The 26,679-nt window shown below is 41.2% G+C and overlaps 1 protein-coding gene across 4 annotated transcripts in view; it reads right to left on the reverse strand.

Moving 5' to 3' along the window:
- STXBP5 (syntaxin binding protein 5) overlaps positions 1 to 26,679 on the reverse strand; it is a 182,196-nt gene that overhangs the window by 60,286 nt on the left and 95,231 nt on the right. For all 4 annotated transcript variants that reach the window (XM_054021714.1, XM_054021715.1, XM_054021713.1 and 1 more), the window contains exons 10-15: positions 9,654 to 9,808; positions 7,332 to 7,404; positions 5,136 to 5,283; positions 4,985 to 5,052; positions 3,230 to 3,270; positions 1,966 to 2,186 (exon numbers count right to left, since the gene is read on the reverse strand). In XM_054021714.1, coding sequence (XP_053877689.1) covers positions 1,966 to 2,186; positions 3,230 to 3,270; positions 4,985 to 5,052; positions 5,136 to 5,283; positions 7,332 to 7,404; positions 9,654 to 9,808 — 706 coding nt within the window. The remainder of the gene's footprint in view (positions 1 to 1,965; positions 2,187 to 3,229; positions 3,271 to 4,984; positions 5,053 to 5,135; positions 5,284 to 7,331; positions 7,405 to 9,653; positions 9,809 to 26,679) is intronic.

Genomic DNA, 26,679 nt, shown 5'->3' on the forward strand with positions numbered 1-26,679 from the left:
GCCCCCACCTGGGACCCCTGCCACTAACTGCCCCCTAGGACCCCACCGCTTATCTCAGCCGCCCTGCTTCTTGTCCCCTGACTGCCCCCTCCTGAGAACGCCCTACGACCCTACCTGTCCCCTGACTGCCCCGACCCTTATCCACACCCTCACCCCATATTCACACCCCCACCCCCAGACAGACCCCCGGGGACTCCCATGCCCTATCCAACTGCTCCCAGCCCCCGACAGGACCCCCAGAACTCCAGACCCATCCCACCCCCTCTGCTCCCTGCCTGCCTCGACCCCTCTCCACACCCCTGCCCCCCTGACAGTCCCCCCCAAACTCCCGACCCATCCAACCCCCCCTCCCTGTCCCCTGACCAGGGCTGGCTTTAAAGAGCCCAGGAATCGGGCTGCGCTCCGGCCGGGGTTGCGGGGCTTGGGGCCGGGCCGGAGGTGCTCGGCCGGCGCTGCTGGGGCCCGAGCCGGGCCGGGTCCAGGCCGGGGGTGCTGGGGCCCGAGCCGGACCGGGTCCGGGCTGGGGGTGCTGGGGCCCGAGCTGTGCCGGAGCCACTGGGGCAGCCAGAGCCACTTGGCGAGGGCCACGCCTCCCCGGAGCTCTCCTCCTCGCACCACCCCCACCCCAGCTTACCTGCTGCTGCCTCCCGTTTGCCCCTGCTTCTTTTCAGACTTCCCGCGAAGATCTGATTCGCAGGAAGTAGGGGAGGGGAAGGAGCAGGGGGCAGAGCGTTCAGGGGAGGGAAGGAGGGGGAAGACAGCTGCGGGCCGGACAGCATGGTAAGGCTGCAGGGGATGGGGGGAGCCGGGAAGGGGCTTTGGGTGCCCAGCAGCGCTTGGCCGCCGCTTTTCTATCTATAAATAGCCGACCAGGGGGAAATCCCGGACATTTTTAGATTTTTAAAAATCCCCCCGGACGGCTATTTATAGACTGAAAAGCCGGACATGTCCGGGGAAATCCGGATATATGGTAGCCCTATCAAAAGATAAATAAAAGAAAGCATGTTTAAATCCTCAGAGACTTTACCCAAGAAATAATATTAAAACTAGAAGAGCTGCATTGTGATTAAACTTTGTTTAGGACACATTATAAAGAATTTAAAAACTAATGATATCATATTTGTTATAGAGTTCAAAATAATTTATCATCTCTTAACAGTTTTGTATATGGGTATGCAGGCATACAGTATAACATTAATTCAATAAAACTCTCACCTAGATCTATCTTTGAGTTTTTGTACTGCCACCCATCACCCTAGTACCTGAAAGTCATCCATGTAAGATCAGTAACAATAGCAAAATCTCTAATGGCCTTCAGAGCATCTCTGGCAGTTCTCCATCTATGGAGTTGTAACTCTGCTTTGGGTAGGTTTGTTTTTGGTGTGGGGGGGAGAGGTTAAGAGTGGAATAAAAGAGGTGTTTGAATGGCGAGTGTCATTTACGGTGCAGAGGCTTTCCCAAAGAGAAAGGCATTGCAACAATTTCCCAAAGAAATTCGGAAGACTGTTCTATAGCCGGATCCCCTTGAGAGTACTCTGTCTCCTGCTCTCACCCAAAGCAGTGGTTTACGGATTGAAATTTGACCTTTGATGCAGCCTGGCCTTGATTCATCAATTGCTTTTAAAATTAGAACCAAAACCTTTAACTGGTATAGGAACCTGACTAGGAACCAGTAGAGGAACTTAAGCACATGCTTAAGTGCCAATGAAGTTAACGTTAAGCAGGTGCTTTAGTGCTTTGCTGAATTGGGCCTATTAAAGACACACATTCAACTCCTATAAAAAGATATAAATAGGGAAATAAAACTTTTATTCAATTTTTTTTTTGCAAAAAGCTGCTCCTAGTTTTGAACATCTCCTATGTATGAGAATTTAACCAACAGGATGAATCATAATAAAAATCCAAACCATCAATATATTTCTATTACAGCCAAAATCCATACAATAAAAAAAGTGATACTATTACCGGAATGACTTCTGTTGTCACTTCCTGTTTGCTGAACCTATAAATAATGACATGTGCAGAAACTCCTGCTATGCACAGCATCCTACTTTCTGGACACCACGAGATGATCTGAATGGCATATGGATCTTCATCTACTATATCTGTGTTTGGCTTGTCATCCTTATTTCGTGATTTTTCAAATACTTTAGCTGTTTTTAGCTTGTAAAGTACTTGCAGTGTTACTAGGAATAAATAAGAATATATAACAAAGTTAGTTTTCAATTTAAACAGATATCTTTCTGTAATTCATTTCTCCTTTTTGGTGCCTTTTTCCCTTTACAAAGGTAACCAAACAATTTTCAGTAAGAGGGAAACACAGAAGCAGGGTTACACAGTGTTAACATTCTCAGTTCTTTCATGAAAATATATCCACATTTAGACATTTAAAAAGGAAAAAGTCCTTAGAACTTCATAAATCTAGGCTAAAATCAGTTAATTTCTCCTAGAAAGAAATCAGGTGAAGATGGAAGAGTTACAAAACAGGATATCCATGCACTAGGAAATGTAGTACTCCTACAACATATAAAGGATGAATTTCTTCCTTCTGAGCTGTGCTTGAATACCAATGACACAACATGACTCTAAATATGTGTATGTACTTCTTTGCATACTAGTGTCAACAATGCTCTTCTAATTCAAAACCGTATCGGAAATAGTTTACTCTCTAAACTTAGGACCACTGAATTATTTGGGTGCATTTATAGAGGAACTTAATTTTTTTCTGAGCTTTGCTAGCAAGAACTGTGGGAAACAACTATTTCTAGCTGCTATTATTTAACATGAGCTTATATTTTGTAAATATACACTTGTTACTTTTTGCATTAGAAAGAATAAAATATAGACAAAGAGGTACCTCACTAAAATTCATCTGTTTTTCTGCCCTTCTCCTCTCTCCTTTCTCCTATCTATGTGCCAAGAGAGGAGAACGCCAAGAAAATAAGACAGAGGTTTTAAGAATGTCAAAATTCCCATTTCTTGTTCCAGCCTGCTCTAATAATTTGTTTTCTTTTGGGGAAGTAAAAATCAGTCAAACACTAAACTATTAAAAAAAATTGATAGACCCAAGTTAAGTCTATTACAATTCAAAGATTAACATAAGGCACTGACAGTGTGTGAAGCAGATAACATGAGAACAACTTGCCAGCAATTATACTACAGAAGCATGCAAGTTTAGGGAACTCTTTTGCTGTCTGAGTAAGTTAGGATCATTATTCAAAATACTTACTTGCGGAAGCATCCCAAAATTTGATTGACCCATCAGCATGCCTATGAAATAAAATTAAAAAAAATTAAAAAACACATGTTCCTGGAAAAAAATAAGGGGGTTAGCAATAAGTAGGGGAGATTTAGACTAGATTACATTAATGATTTAGCATAAACCACAGAGCTAGCATTAGTATTATGACTCTGTTGCACTACCAGTAAGTACCATGGCAAAGATTTTAAGAAGTGCTTAGTAATTTCAGGTGCCTCAATTTCTGGTACACAGCCTGAGACATTTTAAGAGTTCTGAATTTTTCTAAGAGAGTTGCGTTCCCAAATCAATTGAAGTTCAATAGGGATTAGGCACAGACATCTAATTTGCTTAGGCCCCTCTGAAAATGTCAATCACAGACTAATAGGGAGACAAGGTGGGTGAAGTAGTACCTTTTATTGACCCAAGCTTGAAAGCTTGTCTTTTTCACCAACAGAAGTTGATCCAAGAGAACATATTACCTAACCCACCTTGTCTCTCTAATATGCTGGGACCAGCATGTTCTACAGAAACATTGCATAAAGTCACAGACTAAGATCTTCTAGGCAGCGACAGCATCCTTCTGAATTTCTGTGCAGTGCCTAGTTCAATGGGTTCCTAATTCTGACTGGTGCCTTTGAGTGCTAAAGAAATATACAATAAATGTTTAGTTCTGGCTCACGTTCTTCCAATGCTGTCCTGCCTGGTCTTTCAGAACCCCTTTTGACCTTTTCCTGCTACTCCTTTAGAGTGGAGTTGTTGGGACTTATTCTCATTTAGAAGAAAAAGACTGACAGGTTGGTAATCCTTTGATTACTGAACTCAACAGCTATCTAAATATGAACATATATTTAAAAGCAGTGTTTCAAGAAAGCCTATGATGTCAATTAAAATAGTTTAAACATTATCAAAGAGTTATAAATAGCAAAGGAAAATATATTTAAGAATTAGTGACAACAAGCAAATGTAATATGTTTGAGGTGGCAGCTTATTCTAGTGGATACACTTCCTGACTGGAATTATAATATTATAGTTATAATTATAACAATAGTTATGCACTGGATCAGGTTAGCTAGGGAGGTTGTGGAATCCTTGTTGGAGGTTTTTAAGAACAAGTTAGACAACTACTTCTAAGGGATGGTCTCTGTATGCTTGGTCCTGCCTTAGTATGAAGGGACGGACTAGATGACATATGGCATCTTCCACCCTACAATTCAATGATTCTGTTATTATAACAATGATGGATACTAGAGACAAGAAAGTACAATGAAGGAATCCAGGAAGAAAAAGTGTGTTTTTTTGCAAAGAGCATAAGTAACTGTTGTTTCTAGCTATATTATGCAATATGCATATAGGTATTTTAGTAATTGTCTACAAATTATGTGACAATGAGATGAGAATCTCCTACAAAAGCAAGTTGGTAACAATGACTCTGCTCCCATCCTGCTTTTGCATGAGGTTATGGTTCTCTTTTCAACATATAGTTGGCTTCACTTTGTTTTAACTCCAAACACTTTGAGAGCGTTGCACAGACAGAATATCATCACCCAGTGTACGTAATAGATACATATCAACCATATTTTTTCAGTGTGTTATACAAAAGCTATTACTTGTAGTTTTTTGTATGATGAGTTTTTTATACATTCCATTAATTATTCACCCCCCCATACAAATTATTTTGTTTTCTACAGGTTATGTGAATATGAACTATAAAAATGCACTCTAGTTATTTTAGTTATCACTTACCCTGTAATAATGATCTCAGGGTAGCTCTGAGTGACCAAACCCCAGTTGCCTCCACTGATAGGCCATTCCTAGAAGGTTAATAATAACAGATTGAAATAAATGACACTTTACACTGGCATTATCAAATAAGTATATGCACACTATACCATACCTTTTTACTGTAACCTTGACGTTTCTGTCGAGCCCCAACTGAATAAAGTGCAGGAATGAGGTCCACAGGACAATCAGCAAAATATTCACAACAGGTAACAGGAGATTCATGTATATTCAAAGGATAGGGATTCTCAAATATAGGATACCTTTATTGGAGGAAAGGGAAACATTGTTAATCCAACAAAAGAAAAGTGATCAATTTAATCCAGAATATAAATGAAGAACTGAAGCCTGTCAATTTACTTAAAAAATATTTGTATAACTTTACTATCTGCCAAATAAGTTACAGAAATAGTGCAGATTGGATTGTCCGCTTCTTAGGGCAGGAACCATGCCTTCCTGTCTGTCTGAAAAGTATTTAGCACACTCTGGGTAGCATTATGCATAAACCACAAATAATAAATGTGCCTACAGTGCAAAACAATTAAATGCAGCTACTGCACTCTGCAAAGGTTGCTCGCTCAGCTGATGAAGATGCTTACAAGGATAGTAAATATCTTTTCATGTAAGTTTTTAAAATTGTCACTGTAGAGACGACTACTTAATGGTTCTGTAGCAGCAGAAATGAAAAAGTAAGTTACTGAGCTCTAGTTCTTGTGCTCTGCAGATAAAAGTTGATTTCTGACTCTTGGGTCTATGCTTCCAGAAGGAAGGTATGAAGTCTCAACTCTCCTTTTTTAAAATCTTGTTCTTTTTTCAGTCAGGTATCTTAGACTGCCTCACTCACCCTCCACTCTTCATTACCTAGCAGGCTTTGCCCAATTTCTCTAAATAAATAGAGACACAAAAATCAATTCCCCTAAATAAAGAAAATTATTTCCATGTGTGGACTAAGGATGCTGACTTTAAGATTGGGGTTGCCAGGGAACCTGGTGGCTCTGGTCAGCACTGCAGATCGGGCCATTAGAAGTCTGGTTGGTGGTGCAGCAGGACTAAGGCAGGCTCCTTGCCTGCCATGGCTCTGCATGGCTTCTGGAAACTGTGGCATGTCCTCCTTCTGGCTCCTAGCGTAGGGGCAGCCAGGGGGTTCTGTGCGCTGCCCTCATCCCAAGCGCCGGCTTTGCAGCTCCCATTGGCCAGGAACTCTGGCCAATGGGAGCTGCGGGGGTGGCCTGTGGACAGGGCAGTGGGCAGAGCCGCCTGGCCACGCCTCCACCTAGGAGCCGGAGGAAGAACATGTGGCTACTTCCAGGAGCTGTTTGAGGTAAGGGCCACCAAGAGCCTGCCCCCTCCCCCACCTCCCGTGCCCCAACCCCCAGCCCCAGCCCATATCTCCCTCCTGCCCTCTGAACCCCTCAGTCCCAGCCTGGGGCACTCTCCTACATCCCAAACCCCTCACCCCCACCCCAGAGTCTGAAGCCCCAACCGGAGCCCTCAATTCCTTTCCCCTCACAACCCAACCCCTCAGCCCCAGACCAGAGCCCCCTCCCACACCCCAAACCCCTCATTTCCGGCCCCACCCTGGAACCTGCACCCCTAGCATAGACTTGTATCCCCTCCCACACCTCAAATCCCTGCCTCAGTCCAGAGCCCCCTCCCATACTCCGAATCTCTTGAGGGCAGGGGACTGGACTCGATGACCTCTCTAGGTCCCTTCCAGTCCTAGAATCTAAGAATCTAAGACTCTGGTTTGCTAGACATTATACAAAAACAGAACAAAAAGGCAATCCTTGTACAAAGAGTTTACAATCTTAGCAAACTACTATGATGCTCTGCACCTAGCAGCCAGTAGTCTGCTAGCATTAAAGAACTTTCTCCTGATGGGCTTAGCATGAATGAAATCACTAGAAGTTCTCTCTTATTAGCTGGAAGCCAATAAACTTGGCAGAAATAGAACAATATGGTACTCAATTATAAACGTATGCCATGTTACACCTACCTGCCAGAGAGTAGGCCATACTCAGAAGTTGTGTGATTATAAAAATATGGAAGTAGAAATTTTTTAAATAAAATCTAGTCCTTAAAACCAAAATGTAGAACAGAAAATTAGATGCTCTTTAAAAAGGATTTGCTTGTCAAGAGTCCATTTGGGAGTTTTAGTAAGGCAATAATCTCAAACATAGTTCCAGTAAGTCTCATTAAAAATTATTTTCATTTGCAAGTGGAATGTTGATAGGTGACATCAAATGGATACACAGCGGCCTGCCATTAAGTTGACACTCCATATACCCTCCAATACACCCTAGATTCTTACCCATTTTGTGCAAGGTCTATAAGTACTAAATCCTTTTCTAGAAGAACCACCACAGCATATGGTTCCTGAAAATCTAAAAACAGACAAAAAGAAAGGTTACATATTAGTCATTTTAGTTCTCCTAACATATAGGCTCAGCAGTTCACATTGCAGGAGATTGCATACCACACACTTTACTAGCCATAAGCAGTAACACCATTAGAGCATGCACAGGTATTCACAAATCTGTTATGTTCAAAATTGAGGTTGTAGACCTTATCCACCTATCTTCATTTCCTCTCCCTCTCAATTAAATCCATTTCAAAAGACTGAGAAGTGGGAAGGAATGTGTTTTGATCTGCGAAAGCAATATTTTCAGTTACTAACAGTAACCTTATTTCCCCTCACAGAATTGCTTCTGCAGATCTTCACTGTGAGAGATTAGGAAACAGTAAATGACCTAATTTACAAAAGGAACTGAAGGACTCTCCATCTGAAAGGAGCACCAGTGTGGTACCAAAATCTGGAGAATTAAAAGGCAATTCCAGAATTTTAACTTGGAGTAGGCCAGACATTCTGAGCCACGAATGCCAGCAAACTAGAATTTCTGTGGAGAGCAAATGTTGGAGACATGAGCAGTGTGTAATACTTGTTTGGACAGATCTTGTTCTTTCTGGATGGTCAACTGCACCTCTATCCTTTCAGCCTTTGGCAAAAAGTTTAAAGGTAAGAGTGGGTGAGCAAGATGCAAGTCCCACCACCAAGACATTGAACATACTCATCTGCTACAAGTATATAGCTAGTACAAAAAGTACTCTTAACAGAACCTTGCTGTGTCTCAATGTCCACCATTGGGACCTCTGAGGTACACCTATACTCAAATTTATGACTGAGAGTTCACAGTAGTTCAGTATTAGCCTACCACAACTCCAAACCCACATCCAGTAAGAACTATAAATAAAAATAGCTGTTAGTAATTAATCAACTAGCAAACAACAAGATGAGGAAAATAGAAATGAACCAGCAAGTTCAGTGGTTGCTCTAGCTAATGGAAAAAGAGGCACTACAGAAGGATGTGTGACTGGGGTCTTTTGTAACCATGGTTTAGAACATTTAGATCTGTGGATGTCAGACATATATACTAAAAATTTTACTGCTTTGAATAACTCTGGGTCTTGAGACATGACAGGTGACTTCCTAGAGTGGGGATATGCACAAACTTTTCTCCCTTATGAAATTTCATTTTTTTTTCCAATTGCAAGCCCTGGAACACGCACAAAAATAATGTAATGCTTTCATTTAAAACATTAGTTGGAATATATTGCGGACATGATTCAACAACTCATTTTTACAGTGATCTCTATTCTGAGCATGTGATGTAATATCTAACATTTCAACACTGAAAATTTATACATTAGATGTATTGACATACTATTCTAATGATCTACAAAAGGTATTTCTTCAATAGGTACACTTCTAATAGACAATACACTTCTAATAGGCATTTCTAATAGACAACAAAGAGGTGTATTCTAATGGCCTGAGCACAGAACATAGTACCAGAAACCAATTTCTAATCCCAGATGAAACATTGTGCTTTCTCTGTCCATTTGGGTAAACTACTTAATCTCTGGTGGAGGTTTCCTGCCTATAAAACATGGATAACTTAGCAACAGAGGGTCCTGTGGCACCTTTGAGACTAACAGAAGTACTGGGAGCATAAGCTTTCGTGGGTAAGAACCTCACTTCTTCAGATGCAAGTCAGTGAGGAAGTGAGGTTCTTACCCACGAAAGCTTATGCTCCCAGTACTTCTGTTAGTCTCAAAGGTGCCACAGGACCCTCTGTTGCTTTTTACAGATTCAGACTAACACGGCTACCCCTCTGATACATGGATAACTTACTTACTAACCTCACAGGAATGTTACAATAATTAGTAAATATTTACACAATCACTGTAGATTAAAAGACTTGGGTAAGTGCTAATCATTATTAATATTATTTATAACTGTCTTTGCATTGTAATGCATATAGATGTATTTTATAAATGCTTGTATGCATGCACATTTAATAAATTGTACTATTTTTTAAAAGAAGAAAAACCACATGTAATTACTAATTCTTTTCCAGAACATTATAATTGATGTTGGGGTTTATTATGAAACCTATTTCACCTTTAAAAGAATGCTGAAACAAAACTTGACAGACAATAGCTACAACAGATGTTATTGTTCCAGTCCTGTCCCTCACAGAGATATAATAGTGGGGCAGAAGCAGTAAGGAGTATTCCGGCAGAGTAAAGCTACAAAGAGAATGGGTAAAAGTATAATCTTTACAGAACCTACCATTAGGGTACGGAGTTTCACAGAGGGTTAGAAAATCAACAATAGAATAATCCATTTCTAGCACAGCAGTGCTTTTCCCATGCATGACTGTTAAACAGGGTCTTCTTCCTACAGTATCATATGACAAGCCTCCCGACAGAATGATAAAAGGCTCCCTGGAAATAAAACAGGCATTTATGACAATGAAAGGTACTGAAAAGGAAAGAGTGATCAGTTTTCCCATTGCCCCATAATATGACTTCAAGAGGACACAACTAATGGTAGATACATTTAGTGTAACTGGAAATAGCTATCCACACAGTGTGTACTCGGTCTGTAGCTTTGACTATTGATGGAGGTCAGAGTTAAGTGCTACAACCTGAGCAACTGAAGGGGAACGGATTGTCAGATGTCAGAGACTAACATTTTTTTTGGTTTTGTTAACACCACATAACAATTTCCTGACACAGGCTTGGGAGAAGAGTTCTCTGCAAAAGACATTGTCTATGTCCTCTCAGTTAATGGCAGAGCCAGTTCAGATGCGCTGTCAAACATCTAGTTGCATGGACATCCCACATCAGAGCTATCAGAGATGAGTTGAAATAGTACTATGATGTTTACTGCTTAAATCTCCTTATTGTGCAATTTGGAGTATGAACTATTTTGTGCTTACAAAGCTCTGTGGTCATAATAGCTTGAGCCCTTTGAAGTAACAGGATATCTCCTCCTTTATAACTGCCCTGCCTGATAAACTTCACAGATGTCCCTTTCTTTCCAGTTAGCAGAAAACCTTTATCCAATGTACCCCTAAATCTCTACAAACACTCACCTATTCTGAGTACTTTATCTCTTCTGCCCTGTAGCACATCACATAAAGCTCAAAGATAGTATATGGATTTGGGTTAGGAATCAGAGAGAAAGTTGCACGTTGAATCTTATTAGCACTTACAGAGTAGTTCAGGACCCTGATCCAACAGTTATGCAGGGAGCCCCTGATTTGCTAGAACCAGCACTGCTTGGGGCGAGGGGGGGAGGGGCTAAGAATACTTGTACTCCAGTTTTTTTAACTTGCCAGCAAAGACAAGACTTGATATTCTTAATATTTCCTCATAAGAACGGTCATACTGGGTCAGACCAAAGGTCCATCTAACCCAGTATCCTATCTTCTGACAATGCCAGGTGCCCCAGAGGGAATGAACAGAACAGGTAATCATCAAGTGATCCATCCCGTTGCCCATTCCCAGCTTCTGGCAAACAGACTAGGGACACCAGCCCTGCCCATCCTGGCTAATAGCCCTTGATGGACCTATCTTCCATGAACTTATCTAGTTCTTTTTTGAACCCTATTAAAATTAAAAATTGAAAAACACAAACACAGCAGCTTCCCCTGCCCTCTCTTTTTAAGTCAACTTTAGGAAAAAGGAAGTGTTGTAATACTGAGGGGCTCATAAACCTACCCCAATTGTAAGCCTAATTGTGGGAAAGCGAATAAACATTTATAAAATGTTCCAATCACCTATAACAACAGATGTTGATAGGTACCAATGAGATACAAAGACTGAATTAATCCAAACAAAATATATACTAATATAACTCAAGAATGGTGTTAAAATGATGTTTGGTAAACAAGACAAGTGTGGGACCGGATATCAATTAACCAAAATTGGTGTGTTGGAAATTAGGCTTAATTGGTGGACAAAATAATGAGCAAATGAGCTATTCCACCCATCACTTCTTTTTGGGGTCCTTAAAGACTTTGGGGGAGAAAAATCTAACCAACTGTTAGCTGAGAGATGAGTGAACCAAAACAGGCAAGCTTCACCATCAAGGCTGCATAACACACCCTCTCCTGGGACCCCAGGATCCACTGTGGCAGTTAGCCCTTTGTTGTCCTAATCTTGAGAGAAGTCCAGATGAAACCAAAAGTCAGAGAAAGGAATCCAGAGGACACTGCCACCTTCACTGGCTCTGGCTAAATCCCAAACATCACCTGGGATGTAAGACTGATTCCTGTACCATGCCGCCCCCTTCCCAACTGTGTCATTTTCCTTCCCTACCTTATTTCTTCTCTTTCCTATCTCTTTGCATTTGTCTTCTGTTTAGTAAGAGTCTGGCTTAGCTAGTAAAGACTGTATATTTTGCAACACTGCTGTGAACCTGTGACCAAAGCAGCAATTCAAGACAGTGCCCTAAAACAGCCAAATGCAGGTACCAGTTTGCCAGGACTTGCAGTGGCTGATCAGAATGTGTGCTGGGCCTGTGTTTCTCCAGCAGTGAGGCTGCAACTCACTCAATCAGCCACAGAGGTGGAAGCTCAATTTTTGTTGCTCTTTTCTTTCCCCTTTTGTGTAAGCTTCTCGTTTTGTTTTCTAGGAGTGGGATCAGACGTTAACAGTAGCAACAGCATCAGCCCCAGTCCATCTCAACTAACTTCTCTTATCCCAAAAGGTCAGTTATCAACATATTTAATACCATCTAAAAAACTTGTTAGAAAAGGTTTTTCTTCCTTCCTCTACAGCTAAAAGGAATAATATGAAAATGAAAGCCTTGCTTCATACCTTACTTTTCAAAAGCTTTCCCTCCCCCCCCCGTATCTTTAATACATAATTAAAAACAATTTTTAGCTATGTGTTTGCCATAGGACTAAGCAGGCTGACGTCACTGTATTCCAATATCCAAAGCCTTTTATAACTGTTTAATGTTGTGCAGTGACAGTCACATTAACACCTTTAACTCTCTGGGCCAAGTTAGTCCCCCCAAATTAATAAACAACAATCAAATCTCAAACCAGATGATGTACTGCTGACCACCCACTGGTTAAAAAAACATTTTTCTCCCTTCCGTATGGCATCATGTTTTGAACTGTGGAACTAAGTGCTTTAAGTTTCCCTTCTTCCTAAGTATCATATATGGGGCTCTATGAAAGGCAGGACACTGTACCTGAAATACTAATAGATCTACTGTGGTATGGTGATGTTGCTAGCTTATATTCACAAAGTATTTCAAAGTACAGCAATATAACTTAATAAGAAGGAATAAATACTTGTTTTTCTCTTACATTCTGTAGAATGGCAATAGAACAGCAATGTTCTCATACAATTATGGAACATCAGGTGCTTAATATGTAGGTGATAGAAGGTCAAAGAACTTCATTTTGAATGAAATGGAAATTGATTAATTGACTACATAGTAAGCTAATGTACAAACTGTATTACTTGAGGAAAAGTTATACACACTACATTGAGATAATATTAGAGTACATTGCATTTACTGAACAGGCCAATGCTGGCAACAAAAAGTTTGTTACAAATACGAAATAAAAATATTTAACTTTTTTTTAATGTAATGCATAAATATTTTAGAGTGATTTTGGGAGTAAAACCACAGATATTTAGGATTTTCAAACATGAGAACATTTTTTTCCTTCAAAATGCTGACAACCCTTTTTAATTTCAGCAAAAGCTTTCCACCTGTATCCGAGGACAGAATATTGTCCAACCATTCATAATTCAATGACACTAACACATTGTTAGGTATACTAATCCATAAAAATACTGGCAACACCAATACTGGCAACACCACTACTGTAATTTCAATTTCAATAATTGCTTCATTATAACAATTACATAGGTGATTAAAAATCCATTTAGTTGTTTTGTTATTTACATCTTTAAAATAATACAGTTAATTTTTAACACAAATATGCAAAGTGGTCTTGAATTATAGAAATATAAGGTAAACCCATTTCTCTAATTGTTTGTGATTTTTTTTATTTGAAGTGACAATTTAAAAATCACACTTTTTTAAAACTTACCATGAACATCTAAGTTAACTATAGTGTAAAAGATGAACAAAATATTTTACTATTTCTCAATTTGTTTTCTTGGTGTATTTGACAGTACGGTATAATGTTTAGCCAAGTTTCAATGTTTTACTTGTTTGGACTTTTCACACAGCTACAGGAGAAAAATATTTTGAAGATAAAGTATGATTATAAAATACAAAAATGGCAGCAAGATTTAAGTGGAAGTATATACCAAAAACAACTTGTAGGCTATTTCTTAAGTGGACATTTTAAAATTTTGAGTTGACAGTGTCCCTTTAAATAAAGGCCCACAACAAAAACTTGAGTATTGTAAAAACATTCAATAACTAAATAAATCTACTAATGCTCTCTTCAAGTTGCTGATTCCGCCTTTTATGATTGTTTGATTAATTATAATAAAAATTAATAGCTTTTTGAAACAGAGTTAGCTCACCTGATCTAATTCTAGCCATAAATCAGTTTTATACTTATCTGGAGATGGTGTGACTATCACGTAAATTAAATTCCTACTGCTTAATTAACTTCTTTATAGGACTGAACAAGGCAAAGAAATTAGTTCTGCTTCATGGAAACATTTACTCTTCCCATTGGGAAAGCAGATTATGGACTTTCCATTGAATTACTGGAAAGTGTTTTTTCACCTATATTACAATATTTTATATTTTTACACACACACACACACACACACACACACACACACACACACAGTCTTTTCTAAGTAAATATGCATAAGTTTACATTTCATTCAATAAAATTGCAAGAGTGAAACAGTTGAATATGTCTAGGAAATGGGATACTTTTTCTTTCTTATTCAACCATCATCAAAATCAGCAATAGTTTTAACACTAGATACAATAAATCCCTTTGAAAAAATAAATCACACTAGATTGTCAACACTTTCTTGAAGGAAGGCAGATTGATGGCTTCTCTTACTTCAATATGGCCACTGCTCAAGAAACCATAGCTTGGCATGGGCTTGGAGCCACAAAGAGAAAGGCACTGCAACATGCAACTTTTAGACACTTTGAAAAATCATTGAAATCCAAAAACCCTGGGTTAGGTGCCTACGTGCCACACACAATGCATAAGTAGAGATAGGCATCTGAAAATGGGATCCACAAAAACCAACAAGCCAGGTGGGATGCTGCGTAGGTCAGTCAAAGGGAGATGCTGAGGAGAGGAGTGTGTCTTAAATCCTGTGCCTCTCCCAGAATTAGATACTTAAGTGAGAGCTGAAGGGAGGCACCTATCTTTGTTTGGGATCCACAGCCAGGAACCTTCTCTCTTGGAGGCAGACACCTATCCCGTTCTTGCAACAGCTTAGATGTCTGCCTCCCTTCACACAAAACTGCCAGGGTGGGATAGATGACAGAAGTGGCCTCCTTTATAACCTTTAGCCCAGTGATTAGAGTACACACCCAGGATATGGAAGACCCCAGTTCAACTCCCCCCTCTGCCTGATGAGGAAAAAGGATTTAAATAGGGGTTTCTCACCTCTTAAGTGAGTGCCCAAACCACTGAACTATGGAATATTCTGATATGGGTCTCTCAGTCTCTCCTGCTGAAGCCATTCCATTTTGTATTAAACAATTACATATTAATTGGGCTAGAGACAGAGAAAGGATGCCTCTATAGTCCAGTTCTGAGCATGCCTAACGGATCAGGCCACACAGGTGAGACACATGTTACCCTGCCTATCTTAACCTAGTTTGAGGATTGCACTGTGTCTTAGGCATGAGATAGTGTCTGGACATCTGCCTGACCCAGCAGCGTACAGGCCCAGAGGCAGAAACCATTACAGCAATAACTACGGCCCTACCAAATTCAGGGTCCATTTTGGTCAATTTCCCTGTCATAGGATTTTTTAAGTTGTAAATTTCATGATTTCAGCTATTTAAATCTGAAATTTCACATAGTGTAACTGTAGGGATCCTGACTCAAAAAGGAGTTGTAAGGTGGTCACAAGGTTATTGTAGGGGGAGTTGCAGTTCTACTAATCTTACTTCTGCACTGCTGCAGCCAGCGGCGCTGTCTTCAGAGCTGGGCAGCTGGAGAGCAGCAGCTGCTGGCCCTGGACCCAGCTCTGAAGGCAGAGCCACTGCCAGCAGCAGCACAGAAGTAAGGATGGCATGGTATGGTATTGCCACCCTTATTTCCATGCTCCTGCCTCCAGAGCTGGACCCTCAGTCAGCAGCCGCTACTCTCCAGCCACCTAGCTCTGAAGGCAGCAGCGCAGGGGTAAGGGTGGCATGGTATGATATTGCCACCCTTACTTCTGCACTGATGGTGAGGGGACGCACTGCCTTCAGAGCTGAGTGCCTGGCCAATGGCCAATGCTCTCCAGCCACCCAGCTCTGAAGGCAGCACAGAAGTAAGGGTGGTAATACCACAACCCACCTAAAATAATCTTGTGACCCCTTCTCTGCAACTTCCTTTTGGATCAGGACCCCCAAAGTGAGAAACGCTGGTCTCCTCCGTGAAATCTTTACAGTATAGGGTAAAAGCACACAAGAGACCAGATTTCATGGTCCGTGATGCATTTAGGGCTCCTCCTAACCCTATTGGTGCCCAAACTCATTCAGCATCTCCTATTGCTAAGGCTGTGAATTTGGTAGGGCCTTAGCAATAGGAGATGCTGAATGAGTTTGGGCACCAATAGGGTTAGGAGGAGCTAAGTGGGGGTTTTGTGGATCCACAAAATTTAGGCACCTAAATCCCTTGATAAATCTGGCCCACTGACTAGCCTGCTACCACCCTGTAAACCCAATCTTCCATTTTTTGGTTAAGATTATTAAAAACATTGTAGCAAAACATCTCTCACATTAGATACTACAGTGATAAGCTCAGTACAAAAACCTATCTAGAATAGAATATAAAGTAGCTGTCTCAGAGCTCTGTAACCATGGTCAATGTTTGTACCAACCTGGGTCTGGGACAGAGAGAATGCAATAGTTGTATTGGTAACTCTCTTCTTGGTGATGGAGCTGATATCATTAAATCTATCAGCTGATCATGAGATGATTTTGACTAGTTTGTGGATCAACATGATTAAACCCTTTCCTTATATGTAATGTATTCTCAGAAGGCAGTGCTGACAAACTCTCCCTCTTTGATAGTGTGTGTGTGTAGTTTTGCAGGGTTTCATTTTGTCTCCTGTCTTGTTCAACATTTATATGGGGCCATTGGGACAGTTAGTAAGGAGACATGGCTGCAGTGTTTTCACTGTGCTGATGACATTCAGCTTTATGCCTAGATTTCATCTGACCTGGCCAAAATAGTTAATAGGCACACACTGTGTCTGGACGAAATTGGTAAAGATAAGAGCTAGATGAGTGCTTAATACAGGCAGTACTGATCTGATTTTATGTTTTATTCTAAATAGGTTCTTTTGCCATGCTCATTGTCATAGAAACTAGACATCCAATAGCACTCATTTAGTAATATGACTAACATCTCACATGTGATTCGTTCCATTTCTCGTCCTCTCTCTGGGGCAGAACTTAACATGTTATCACCTTACAAGCCCTGAAATGCTCACTGGCTGAGGGCCGACTGTAATACACGTCTGGCCTGACACACTCATTACCCCAACACACTGTTGTCATAACATGTATATAAAAGGTGTCTGGTAAAGGTATTATATGTAAAAAACAGTTACTACAGTTCCGTAACTGTTGTTCTTTGATATGTGTTGTACATGTTTCTTTCACACTTGGTGTGCGCAACCTACGGAATCAGAAATTTTTCCCGCAGTAGTACCAGTTGGGGCTGCTTGAGTGCCATGTATTTTTGTGCAGCACTTTGTCCCAATATAAAAGGACCCAGCTGCCCCAGAATGTACTCTGCTCCTTCTTGCTGGACAACTCTACTGCAGAGAAGTAGGAGCAGGGGTCATGGAATGGACACACATGCAACACATCTGGAAGAACAACAGTTACAGCAGGTCAGTAACTGCTTTTTCTTCTTTGAGTGATTGCACATGCCCACTCTACTCTTGGTGACTCACAAGCCATAAAGCAAGTGGAGGATCGGAGTCTGTGTGTACACAGACTGGAATACAACTCACCCAAATTTAGCATCGTTTCTATGAGTGATGGCATAATGGGATGCGAATGTGTGGACTGCAAACCAAGCTGCCACTCTACAAATATCCTGGATAAGGACTTTCGCAAGAAACGCCACCGAGGCTGCTTGTGATCTTGTCAGATGTGCAGATACTTTGCTTGATGAGAAAATGCCAGCCAGTTCATAACATACACAAACAAACACAGGATGCTATCCACAATGAAATTCTCTGTGAAAAGTGTGGGAGAACTTTTATTCCTGTCTGCGATGGACATCAATAGTTGAGCTGACACATGAAATTGTTTAGTCCTGTGTATGTAGGACACCAAAGCCCTTCTTCCTTGTTCATCTCTGTTGAAGTGCTGTGTCAGGTAAACTGTAGGTAAGTAAATGGACCGCTTAATACAAAACTAGATACCATTTTAGAGAGAATTCTTGGATTATGGTGCAGATATACTTTGTCCTTAAAAGGAAATTGTATAAGGAGGTTCAGATATCAAAGCACGCAGCTCAACCACGCTCCAGGCTGAAGTGATGACTACCAAAAAAGCCACTTTCATTGATAGATCTAGCAAGGAGCATGTTGCTTAAGGCTCAGACGGAGGCCCCATAAGCTTTGACAAAACTAAGGTGAAGTCCCAGGGAGGACCAGGTTATCGAATCTGTAGATACAGTATAACATTTCCAGGCTTTTCAGAAATCTGATTGATGTACCGCTAGAAAAAATAAAATGGTTGTCCATGTGGGGTTACAAAGATGATATTGTTGCCAAGTGGACCTTGATAGAACTATTTTGCCCAATTTTAATGTTTTAGGTACAATAGATAGTCCAGACTATGCTGGATTGAGGACTGTATTGGTGAAACCCTGAACTGACAAGAGCAAACGGAGAATCACTTACACTTGGCAATGTAAGTAGCCCTGGTGGAGGACTTTCTATTTTTTTTTTTAGCAAAAAATCTCAAACTTGCTCTGAGCAAGACTCCTCTCTAGAATTTAGCCATGAAGCCTCCAGGTTGTTAAATGAAGTGCCTGCATGTTCAGGTGGAGCAGCCAACCGTGATTCTGCAAAATTAGCTCTGAGTCCAAAGGAAGCGATATTGGAGGCTCCAACAGATCCAGGAGAGTGGAAAACCAGTGCTGCCGGGGCTACTAGTATAACTTGGGCACTGTCCTGTTTGATCTTTAGCAACACTCTGTGAAAGAGTAGAATTGGAGGGAAAAGCGTAGCAGAGCTTGTTCGACCAGGATAGTACGAAAGCATCTGTGATGGAATATGGACTACGACCCTGTAGGGAACAAAACAAAACTGATGTCATTTCCTATTGGTTTTGTTGTGAATAGATCTCTCTGGGGAGTCCCCCACTTTTGGAAAATGCATCTGGCTATATCTGGGTGTAGATCCCACTTATGGTGACTTGTAAATGATCTGCCTAGGTGGTCTGCAAGCTCATTTTGCTCCCATAGAATGTAAGAGGCTTCAAGATTGATTGAACTGGCAATGCAGAAGTCCCACAGGTGAGCTGCCTCTTGACAAAACAGGGAAGGGCTCCTCTCTGCCAGTTGAAGTATAACATTGTTCTCATAGACCACAGCAGCAAACAGATTTTTCCTTTGATCTGAGATAGGAAAGCCTGACAGGCTAAACAGATAGCCTTTGGCTTCCTGACACTGATGTGTACAGACAGGTCCTGGGAGAACCATAAATCCAGGAGATGTGTGTCCATCAACAATGTCAGTGAAGGCTGAGGGCAGACAAAGGGAATGCCTGCACTTACACTGATCAGGTCTGTCGACCAATCTAGAGAAGTCAGAATGTGAGAGGGCACATACAGCACATAGTTCAGAAGGTGACGACTTTGCAAATAAATGGAGGCCAGTCAACTTTGAAGAATCCTGAGATGGAATCTGGCATGCTGGGCTATGTATATGCACAAGGCCATATTCCCCAGGAGCATCATACAGGCTTTTGCTGTTGTGACAGGGTGAGCAAGCTGAGATCTGCAACAAGAGATTGAATTGTTTGGAACCATGCCTCTGGAAGAAAAGTTCCAGCACGAATAGAGTACAGTACTGCTCCTATAAACTCTATCCTCTGACCTGGACAAAGGGTAGATTTTTCTAAATTGACCAGCAGACTCAGAGCCTTCATAGTTGACTGAATGAGAGACACACCGGATAGTGCCTGAGCCCTGGACCAGTATCTTACTAGCCAGACACCCAGGTAAGGATAGATTTGTACTCTTAGTCTCCTCAGAAAGGCAGTTACCACTACCCTATATTTTGTGAAAAACCAAGTAGCTGCTGACAGGCCAAGAGGCAGCATGGTGAACTGGTAATGAGACTGTTTCACTATAAATCTGAGACACTTGTGACCTTGATAAATCACCACATGAAAGTAGGTTTTTTTTAAATCAAGGGCTGCATACCAGTTTATAGGATCCAGGGATGGAATAACAGAAGCCAGAGTGACCATGCAAACAAACTGTATTTTTTCAACATCTGTTGAGTTGGCACAGGTCTAAAATTAGTCTGAGACCTCCCTTTCCTTTCTGGATTAGGAAATAATGGGAATAAAACTCCTTCCCTCTGACATGCTGGGGAACCTCCTCTGTGGTTCTCACAGAAAGGAGAGATTGCATCTCCTGGAGGAGGAACTCCTCTTGAGAGTGCTCCTTAAAGAGGTATGGGGATGACCCTTCAAAGGCCAAGTCTAGAATTGTTTGTTTGACCTTGTGCAGAAGCCCTGAAGTCTGCACCTAAAAGCTCCTGTGCATGGAAACTAAAGAAGACACAGTTATAGCAGCCAAGTCCAAGTTCTCATTACGAACTTCCCTCATCAGCTAAAGAGGAGAACCCTGGTTTCGCGTCCTCCAGCAACATGTCCTTAAATTTTAACATGGCATCCCAAATGTGAAAATCATAACTCCCAAAAGAGCTTGTTGGATGGTAATTCTGAGTTGCACAACCACAGCAGAATAAACTTTTCTACAAAATAAATCAAGTATTTTAGCATCTTGTGACTTGGGGGTTGCTGTCTGCTGACCCCGTCATTCTCTTTCCTGGGGAAACTGCCTCATCATGAGAGGACAATGATAAAGCCAGCACAGGTTGAAGGTGCCCCTCTTCTGTTAGCTGCCGAGCATGCTCCTCCTGAACCACCTTTTCCTGCTCACCACCAGTCCCAGTACTGGACTCAAACAGGTGGTCCCTGGTCGGTAGACTCTCCATGCCTCTCCAAGGACACAGAGCAGGAACCGCTCATGTAGGACCTGGAAACTGGTGGAATTACCATGGGTTCGAAAACGGCCACTGGATGGGGCTGGGCCCTAATAACTCTCTGGCCAAATGCCTGATCCCATTCCAGCTGGAGAATTTCAAGGCAACCCAGGGTAGTAATGCATCGGTTGGGAGTAGTGTGACAGGCTCCAAGACTAGGAAACATAAGAGCCAATCTCAGATTCAGAGGAGAACAAAATCACCATCTGCTGACCTAGGGGGAGCTCGCTCCTCAGTGCCAGAGACCAGTGCTGAGTCAGTGAAGAACCAACATTGCTCTGTCTGTACCATTGAAGGGTAAACCAGCGTGAAGTCTGAGGCACTGAAGGACATCAAGGTACCGAGTACTGCACTGACGATACTGGTAATGGGAGTACTCTGTCTGCCGGTACTGGGAGTATTGTATCATGCACTGTTGGGGATACCGGTACCAATAAGCTCAGCAGAAGTCTCACCACCACAAACTCCTCCAGCGTGATGGTCTTGGGTTGCTGAAGTACCACAAAACATAGAAGGTGCCACTTTGGGTGCCTGCCTCGATGCTGGCATGAATAATGCTAGTTTTTGTAGTTCTCTTTCTGAGAAGAGAAATGTTTGGATTTTGGCTGCACTCTACTCAACCACATGCTTAGTAAATGTAGGTATCAGTGATCCTCCTCTCAGAGTCTCTAGAGACCTTATGTCTCTTTTTAGACAGTGAAGAGGACAAGTCATGCCAGGTCTCAGATTGCATAGAAAATGTACTCTTAACTGAAGCCAAAGTGCTCAATGCCAAGTCACAATGGCTAGGCTCTGACGGAGGTCTCAAGACTGTCTTCAGGAGCAAACCCTTCAGCCTGGATTCTCAGTCTTTTTTAATCCTTGGGTTAAAGTCTTTGCAAATTTGGCAATGATAAGCAAATCTGAGTTTCGCCCAAACACTTCAAGCAGCTTGAGTGTGGGTTGTTCATGGGCAATGGCTTAGAATGAGAGAGAGAGGGCTTGAAGACTTGTCACCGAGGTATTGTTCAGTACCAAAAAATGGAAACGCCAGATCTGGGGACTGAAAAAGAAAGTAAGTGCTATAGATAGAATTAGCTAAGTACTAGATAACTATTTACAAGAAATTTATAATGAGTACACAGAGTACTTGCTAAGGCAAGCCCAGCAATTCTAATGATCATCACAAGCGGTAAGAAGGAACTGAGGAGGCTGGAAAAGCTTTCAACAGAGCTTACACCTTTGACAGCGGGTCTGCCCTCAGTGTCACATTTCTTTTGATATGTTGAGACCACCATCTTATTTCCCAGAATTATCATGAATCAAGTCTTCGTATATCCTTAGACAATGAAGAATGTTTATAAATAAGGAAAAGAATATGTTTAAGGACAGGTGAAAACCTGTCTGGTTATTATGAATAACCAGCCAGTTTATAGATGGGCAAAGTAAGCAATCGTAACTAAATCCTATGGAATCGAAAAAACAATTGAAATCAGTTACTTAGAACAGTGCTTCTCAAAGTCAGGCCACCACTTGTTCAGGGAAAGCCCCTGGCGGCCCGGGCCGGTTTGTTTACCTGCCGCGTCTGCAGGTTTGGCCGATCGCGGCTCCCACTGGCCACAGTTCGTCGCTCCAGGCCAATGGGGGCTGCGGGAAGGGCGGCCTGTTCAATATCTTCATCAATGATTTAGATAATGGCATAGAGAGTACATTTATGAAGTTTACAGATACCACCAAGCTGGGAGGGGTTGTAAGTGCTTTGGAGGACAGCATTAAAATTCAAAATGATCTGGACGAACTGGAGAAATGGTCTGAAGTAAATAGGATGAAATTCAATAAGGACAAATGCAAAGGACTCCACTGAGGAAGGAACAATCAGTTGCACACATACAAAATAGGAAATGACTGCCCAGGAAGGAGTACCGCAGAAAGCGATCTGGGGGATCACAAGCTAAATAAGCGTCAGTGTGACACCGTTGCAAAAAAAAAAAAAAAAGGGGGGGGGAGGGAGGGGCAAACATCATTCTGGGATGTATTAGCAGGAGTGTTGTAAGCAAGACACGAGAAGCAATTCTTCTGCTCTACTCCAGGCTGATTAGGCCTGGACTGGAGTATTGTGCCCAGTTCTGGGCATCACATTTCAGGAAAGATGTGGACAAATTGGAAAAAGTCCAGAGAAGAGCAACAGAAATAACTAAATTTCTAGAAAACATGACCTATGAAGGAAGATTGAAAAATTTTATTGCTAAAATTGTTTAACTGGAGAAGAGAGGATGGAGGGGACATAGTTTTCAGGTACATAAAAGGTTGTTACAAGGAGGAGGGAGAAAAATTGTTCTTCTTAACCTCTGAGGATAGGATGAGAAGTATCAGGCTTAACGTGCAGCAAGAGTGATTTAGGCTGGACATGAGGGAAAAACTTCCTAACAGTCAGGGTGGTTAAGCACTGGAATAAATTGTCTAGAGATGGTATGGAATCTCCATCATTGGAGATTTTTAAGATCAGGTTAGACAAACACCTGTCAGAGATGGTCTAGGTCAGTGATTCTCAACCAGAGGTTCAGGGCCTCCTGGGGGGTCGCAAGCAGGTTTCAGGCAGTCCTCCAGGCATGGCCGGTATTAGACTCGCTATGGCCCAGGGAAGAAAGCCGAAGCCCCACTGTGCAGGACTGCAGCCTGGGACCCCGAGCCTGACCACCTGGGGCTCATGTTGAAGCCTGAGCAACTTAGCTTTGTGAGGCCCCCTGCAATATGGGGCCCCAGGCAATTGCCCTGCTTGCTATCCCCTAACGCTGGCCCTGGCTTTTATATGCAGTTGGGGCCCAGCTGGGCTGTAGTTTTTATAGCATGTTTGGGTGGGGCCTCTGAAAGAAAAAGTTTGAGAACCGCTGGTCTAGGTAATACTTAGTCCTGCCATAAGTGCAGGGGACTGGACTAGATGACCTCTTGAGGTCCCTGCCAGTCCTACAGTTATAGGATTCCTGCATTCCTTTTTGGAGTATCCTGCATAAAGAACCATCTCCCTATTCTCCCTCCCACATAATCAGATCTTTTCCTACATGGTTTGTTTTCTTGAGGTAAGGATTACACTTGTACCAAACTGATACGTTATACAATAAGGAGGAGTTCTGGTCTAGATAAAAGTTTTTTTGGTTTGTCTGTCTCTTGACGTAAGCCTTAGAGATACATTCTGTTTGTTATAGCAATTCAACTGCTATTAAATAGTTTGTACAAAGCACAAATTTCAATACCCAATACATCTTTTAAACATAGCACAAAAGAACACAGTATGAAGTTAAAGCGAGTTAAAGTTTAAAATGCAGCTTTTCTGAATTTGTAGAACACTCTTAGGGGTAATAAACACGGTTTTATGGCTAAGGAGGGGTTTTCTTCCTGACAGTTGCTTGTCCCCAGGGTAACAGAAAGCAGAAGCCTCCTGGAATTCTTCTGGATATAATTAAACAAACAAATATATGCATGTGAGGTACTTTTTCCAAGCCTCATAGGTATGATAGTAATGATAAATATACCTTAACCTTCTGTAAAGGCAAGTTTAATAACCTAAGATTTAAAAAGTTATAATAATTCTATTAATATTTTTACATTATAGTGAGAGCTCTCCCTTACATTGGACTCTCAGGTGCTACTAGAAGATTAGGTAGCACCAGTCACCATATTAATTCTGCAGCATCATACCTGCAGAGGGCAAGAGTGTGACCACTCCTTTTGGATAGGGACCCTTCTACTGTCATCCATAATTTAATCTTGAAGTGACAATATGCTCTATGTAAAGCTACACCTTAAAGCCATTCAGAAACTGAAGCTGGTGCAAAATGTGGCAGTTGCTTGGTAAGTGGAGTATCTCACTGTGAGCTTGTGTAGCTGGCACAACAGGGAGGTTCTGAGTTTGTGTATGAGCCTGACAACTTCTGCTATGCATATGAACATTTACCTGTGTTAGACTATCTCTATACTACAGACCTTACAGCAGCACAACCGCACTGCTGCAGCTGCGCCACTGTAAGGTCTCCTGTGTAGCCGCTTTATGGCGATGGGAGCGAGCGTCTCCTGATGACATAGCGCTGTCCACACTGGCGCTTCTGTCATTGAAACTTATGTCAGTCGGGGAGGAGGGGGGGTGTACAACCCCCTGACTGAGAAAATTGCTAGTGAAGACATAGCCTTAGTTTTCACACTGCTAAAAAGGAAATGAAAAAAAATTATACAGTCAAGAAACTTCACCATATTGAAATTAATTGGTTTTGGTGAAAATGACCAATTTCAAATGGACATTTTACTGTTGTACTGCTACCCACAGAGACTACATACATCAACATACAATAATATATCTTGATTTGAACAGCATAACCTATCATATTATAATGAATGTTGCATATTGGTACCTGTAGTTTCTGCAGATTTCACTTCTGAGGTAAATTTGAGGGTAACTGGGCTGTACTTGGCAGGGTTTCTTGTAAACCAAAATAACTGTACAGTTAACAACAGTATCCAGGGAATCTATCAAATATATTTCTATCCCACAATCAACCAGAGGAGGGGAAAAAAGCAATGAATTTAAGGTACTTAAATGTCATTTGGAAAGGATGACATAGTAGCTCCAATATGAGAAAAAGGGAGTCACAATATAAAATCTGTTGCAACAATGTTGAGATTAGAAAAAGAATTGTGTCAAAAGTATTTGTATTGCATTACTTTGAATATTTTGATGAATAAAATTAAATCAAAGTTTACTACTAACAGTAGGTCCTAATATTAAAATGACAGTGTAATATAATTATGTTAACTAATTATGCACTTTGAATAAGAACATGAAATTGAGATATGCAATACTATAAAAATCAGAATGCATGATTACATAATTGAGATGCATGATTGCTGTAAACAACCTTTTATGAACCATTTTGGAAATTATTTTAGATGACTGCGAACCAGGTTGGGTAATTACATTCTGCCTACCTAATTTTCTCTGGTAGTTTCAATTAGAAATAAGTTTTTCACTTTGTGGAATCGCTGCTATGCAGGATTACTGGGAGCTGTTAGAAATTTGTGGTTTAGCTCAGAAGCGGTTCTACTTCAGAGACAGTTGAAGTGATCCTTATAAATGTACACATTATTTAATTTTACAAATGATTTTGGCATCTTTTGCTATAAATCACTATATAAACCTATGGAATTACACAATATCCTTAAAAATGTAATGGAAACTATTAAAAAGGAATCTAGACTGTATCATGCAGTTTGGAGCAAGAATACAGTACGACAGACCATACCATAGAGTAGCCCAACCTACAGGGTGTTTCTGCTGCAGTTTAGTGAATCCATAAGGGGTAAGCCCAATACAAAAATAAGGAAATCAAAGACTTGGGTCAAAACCCCATTGAACATATAGATGGGGGAAGGATTGGATAATGTGCGGTGTCAGGCCATTACCACTCTATAATTCACTTTTCAGTCTTGGAAGCATTTTCAATCTTTTTTTTTTTTTTGCTGAAGAGGGTAGAAAAAATGTGGATGGAAGGCCCTCATTTAAATCTCTCCTAAAACACACTTTTGCAATGATCAAAAGGTGTCAAAAAATTAAACTTAAGTGATCTCAACCTCTGTACTTCCCTAGTCTTCTAATCTTAAATTATACGTTCAGGGGAGGAACTGAATTTTTGTATTTCGTAGAACCAAACACAGCTCCTGGGCGCTTAAAGGTGAATGGCAAAGTGAAAAGGAAAGTTGAGTTAAGCCCAGATTTACATGCCGAATTCTCTACATGTATATTGTACCTGGATATTGTAACATCTGTATTGGTTACTCTACACACACATGCACATGACCACAGTAACAACTGTAAGCCAGAGTGGGATGTGCATTAGTAGGCTATTCCTG

Source organism: Malaclemys terrapin, chromosome 3 (genome assembly GCF_027887155.1).
Source record: "Malaclemys terrapin pileata isolate rMalTer1 chromosome 3, rMalTer1.hap1, whole genome shotgun sequence".
Classification (NCBI taxonomy): Eukaryota; Metazoa; Chordata; order Testudines; family Emydidae; genus Malaclemys; species Malaclemys terrapin.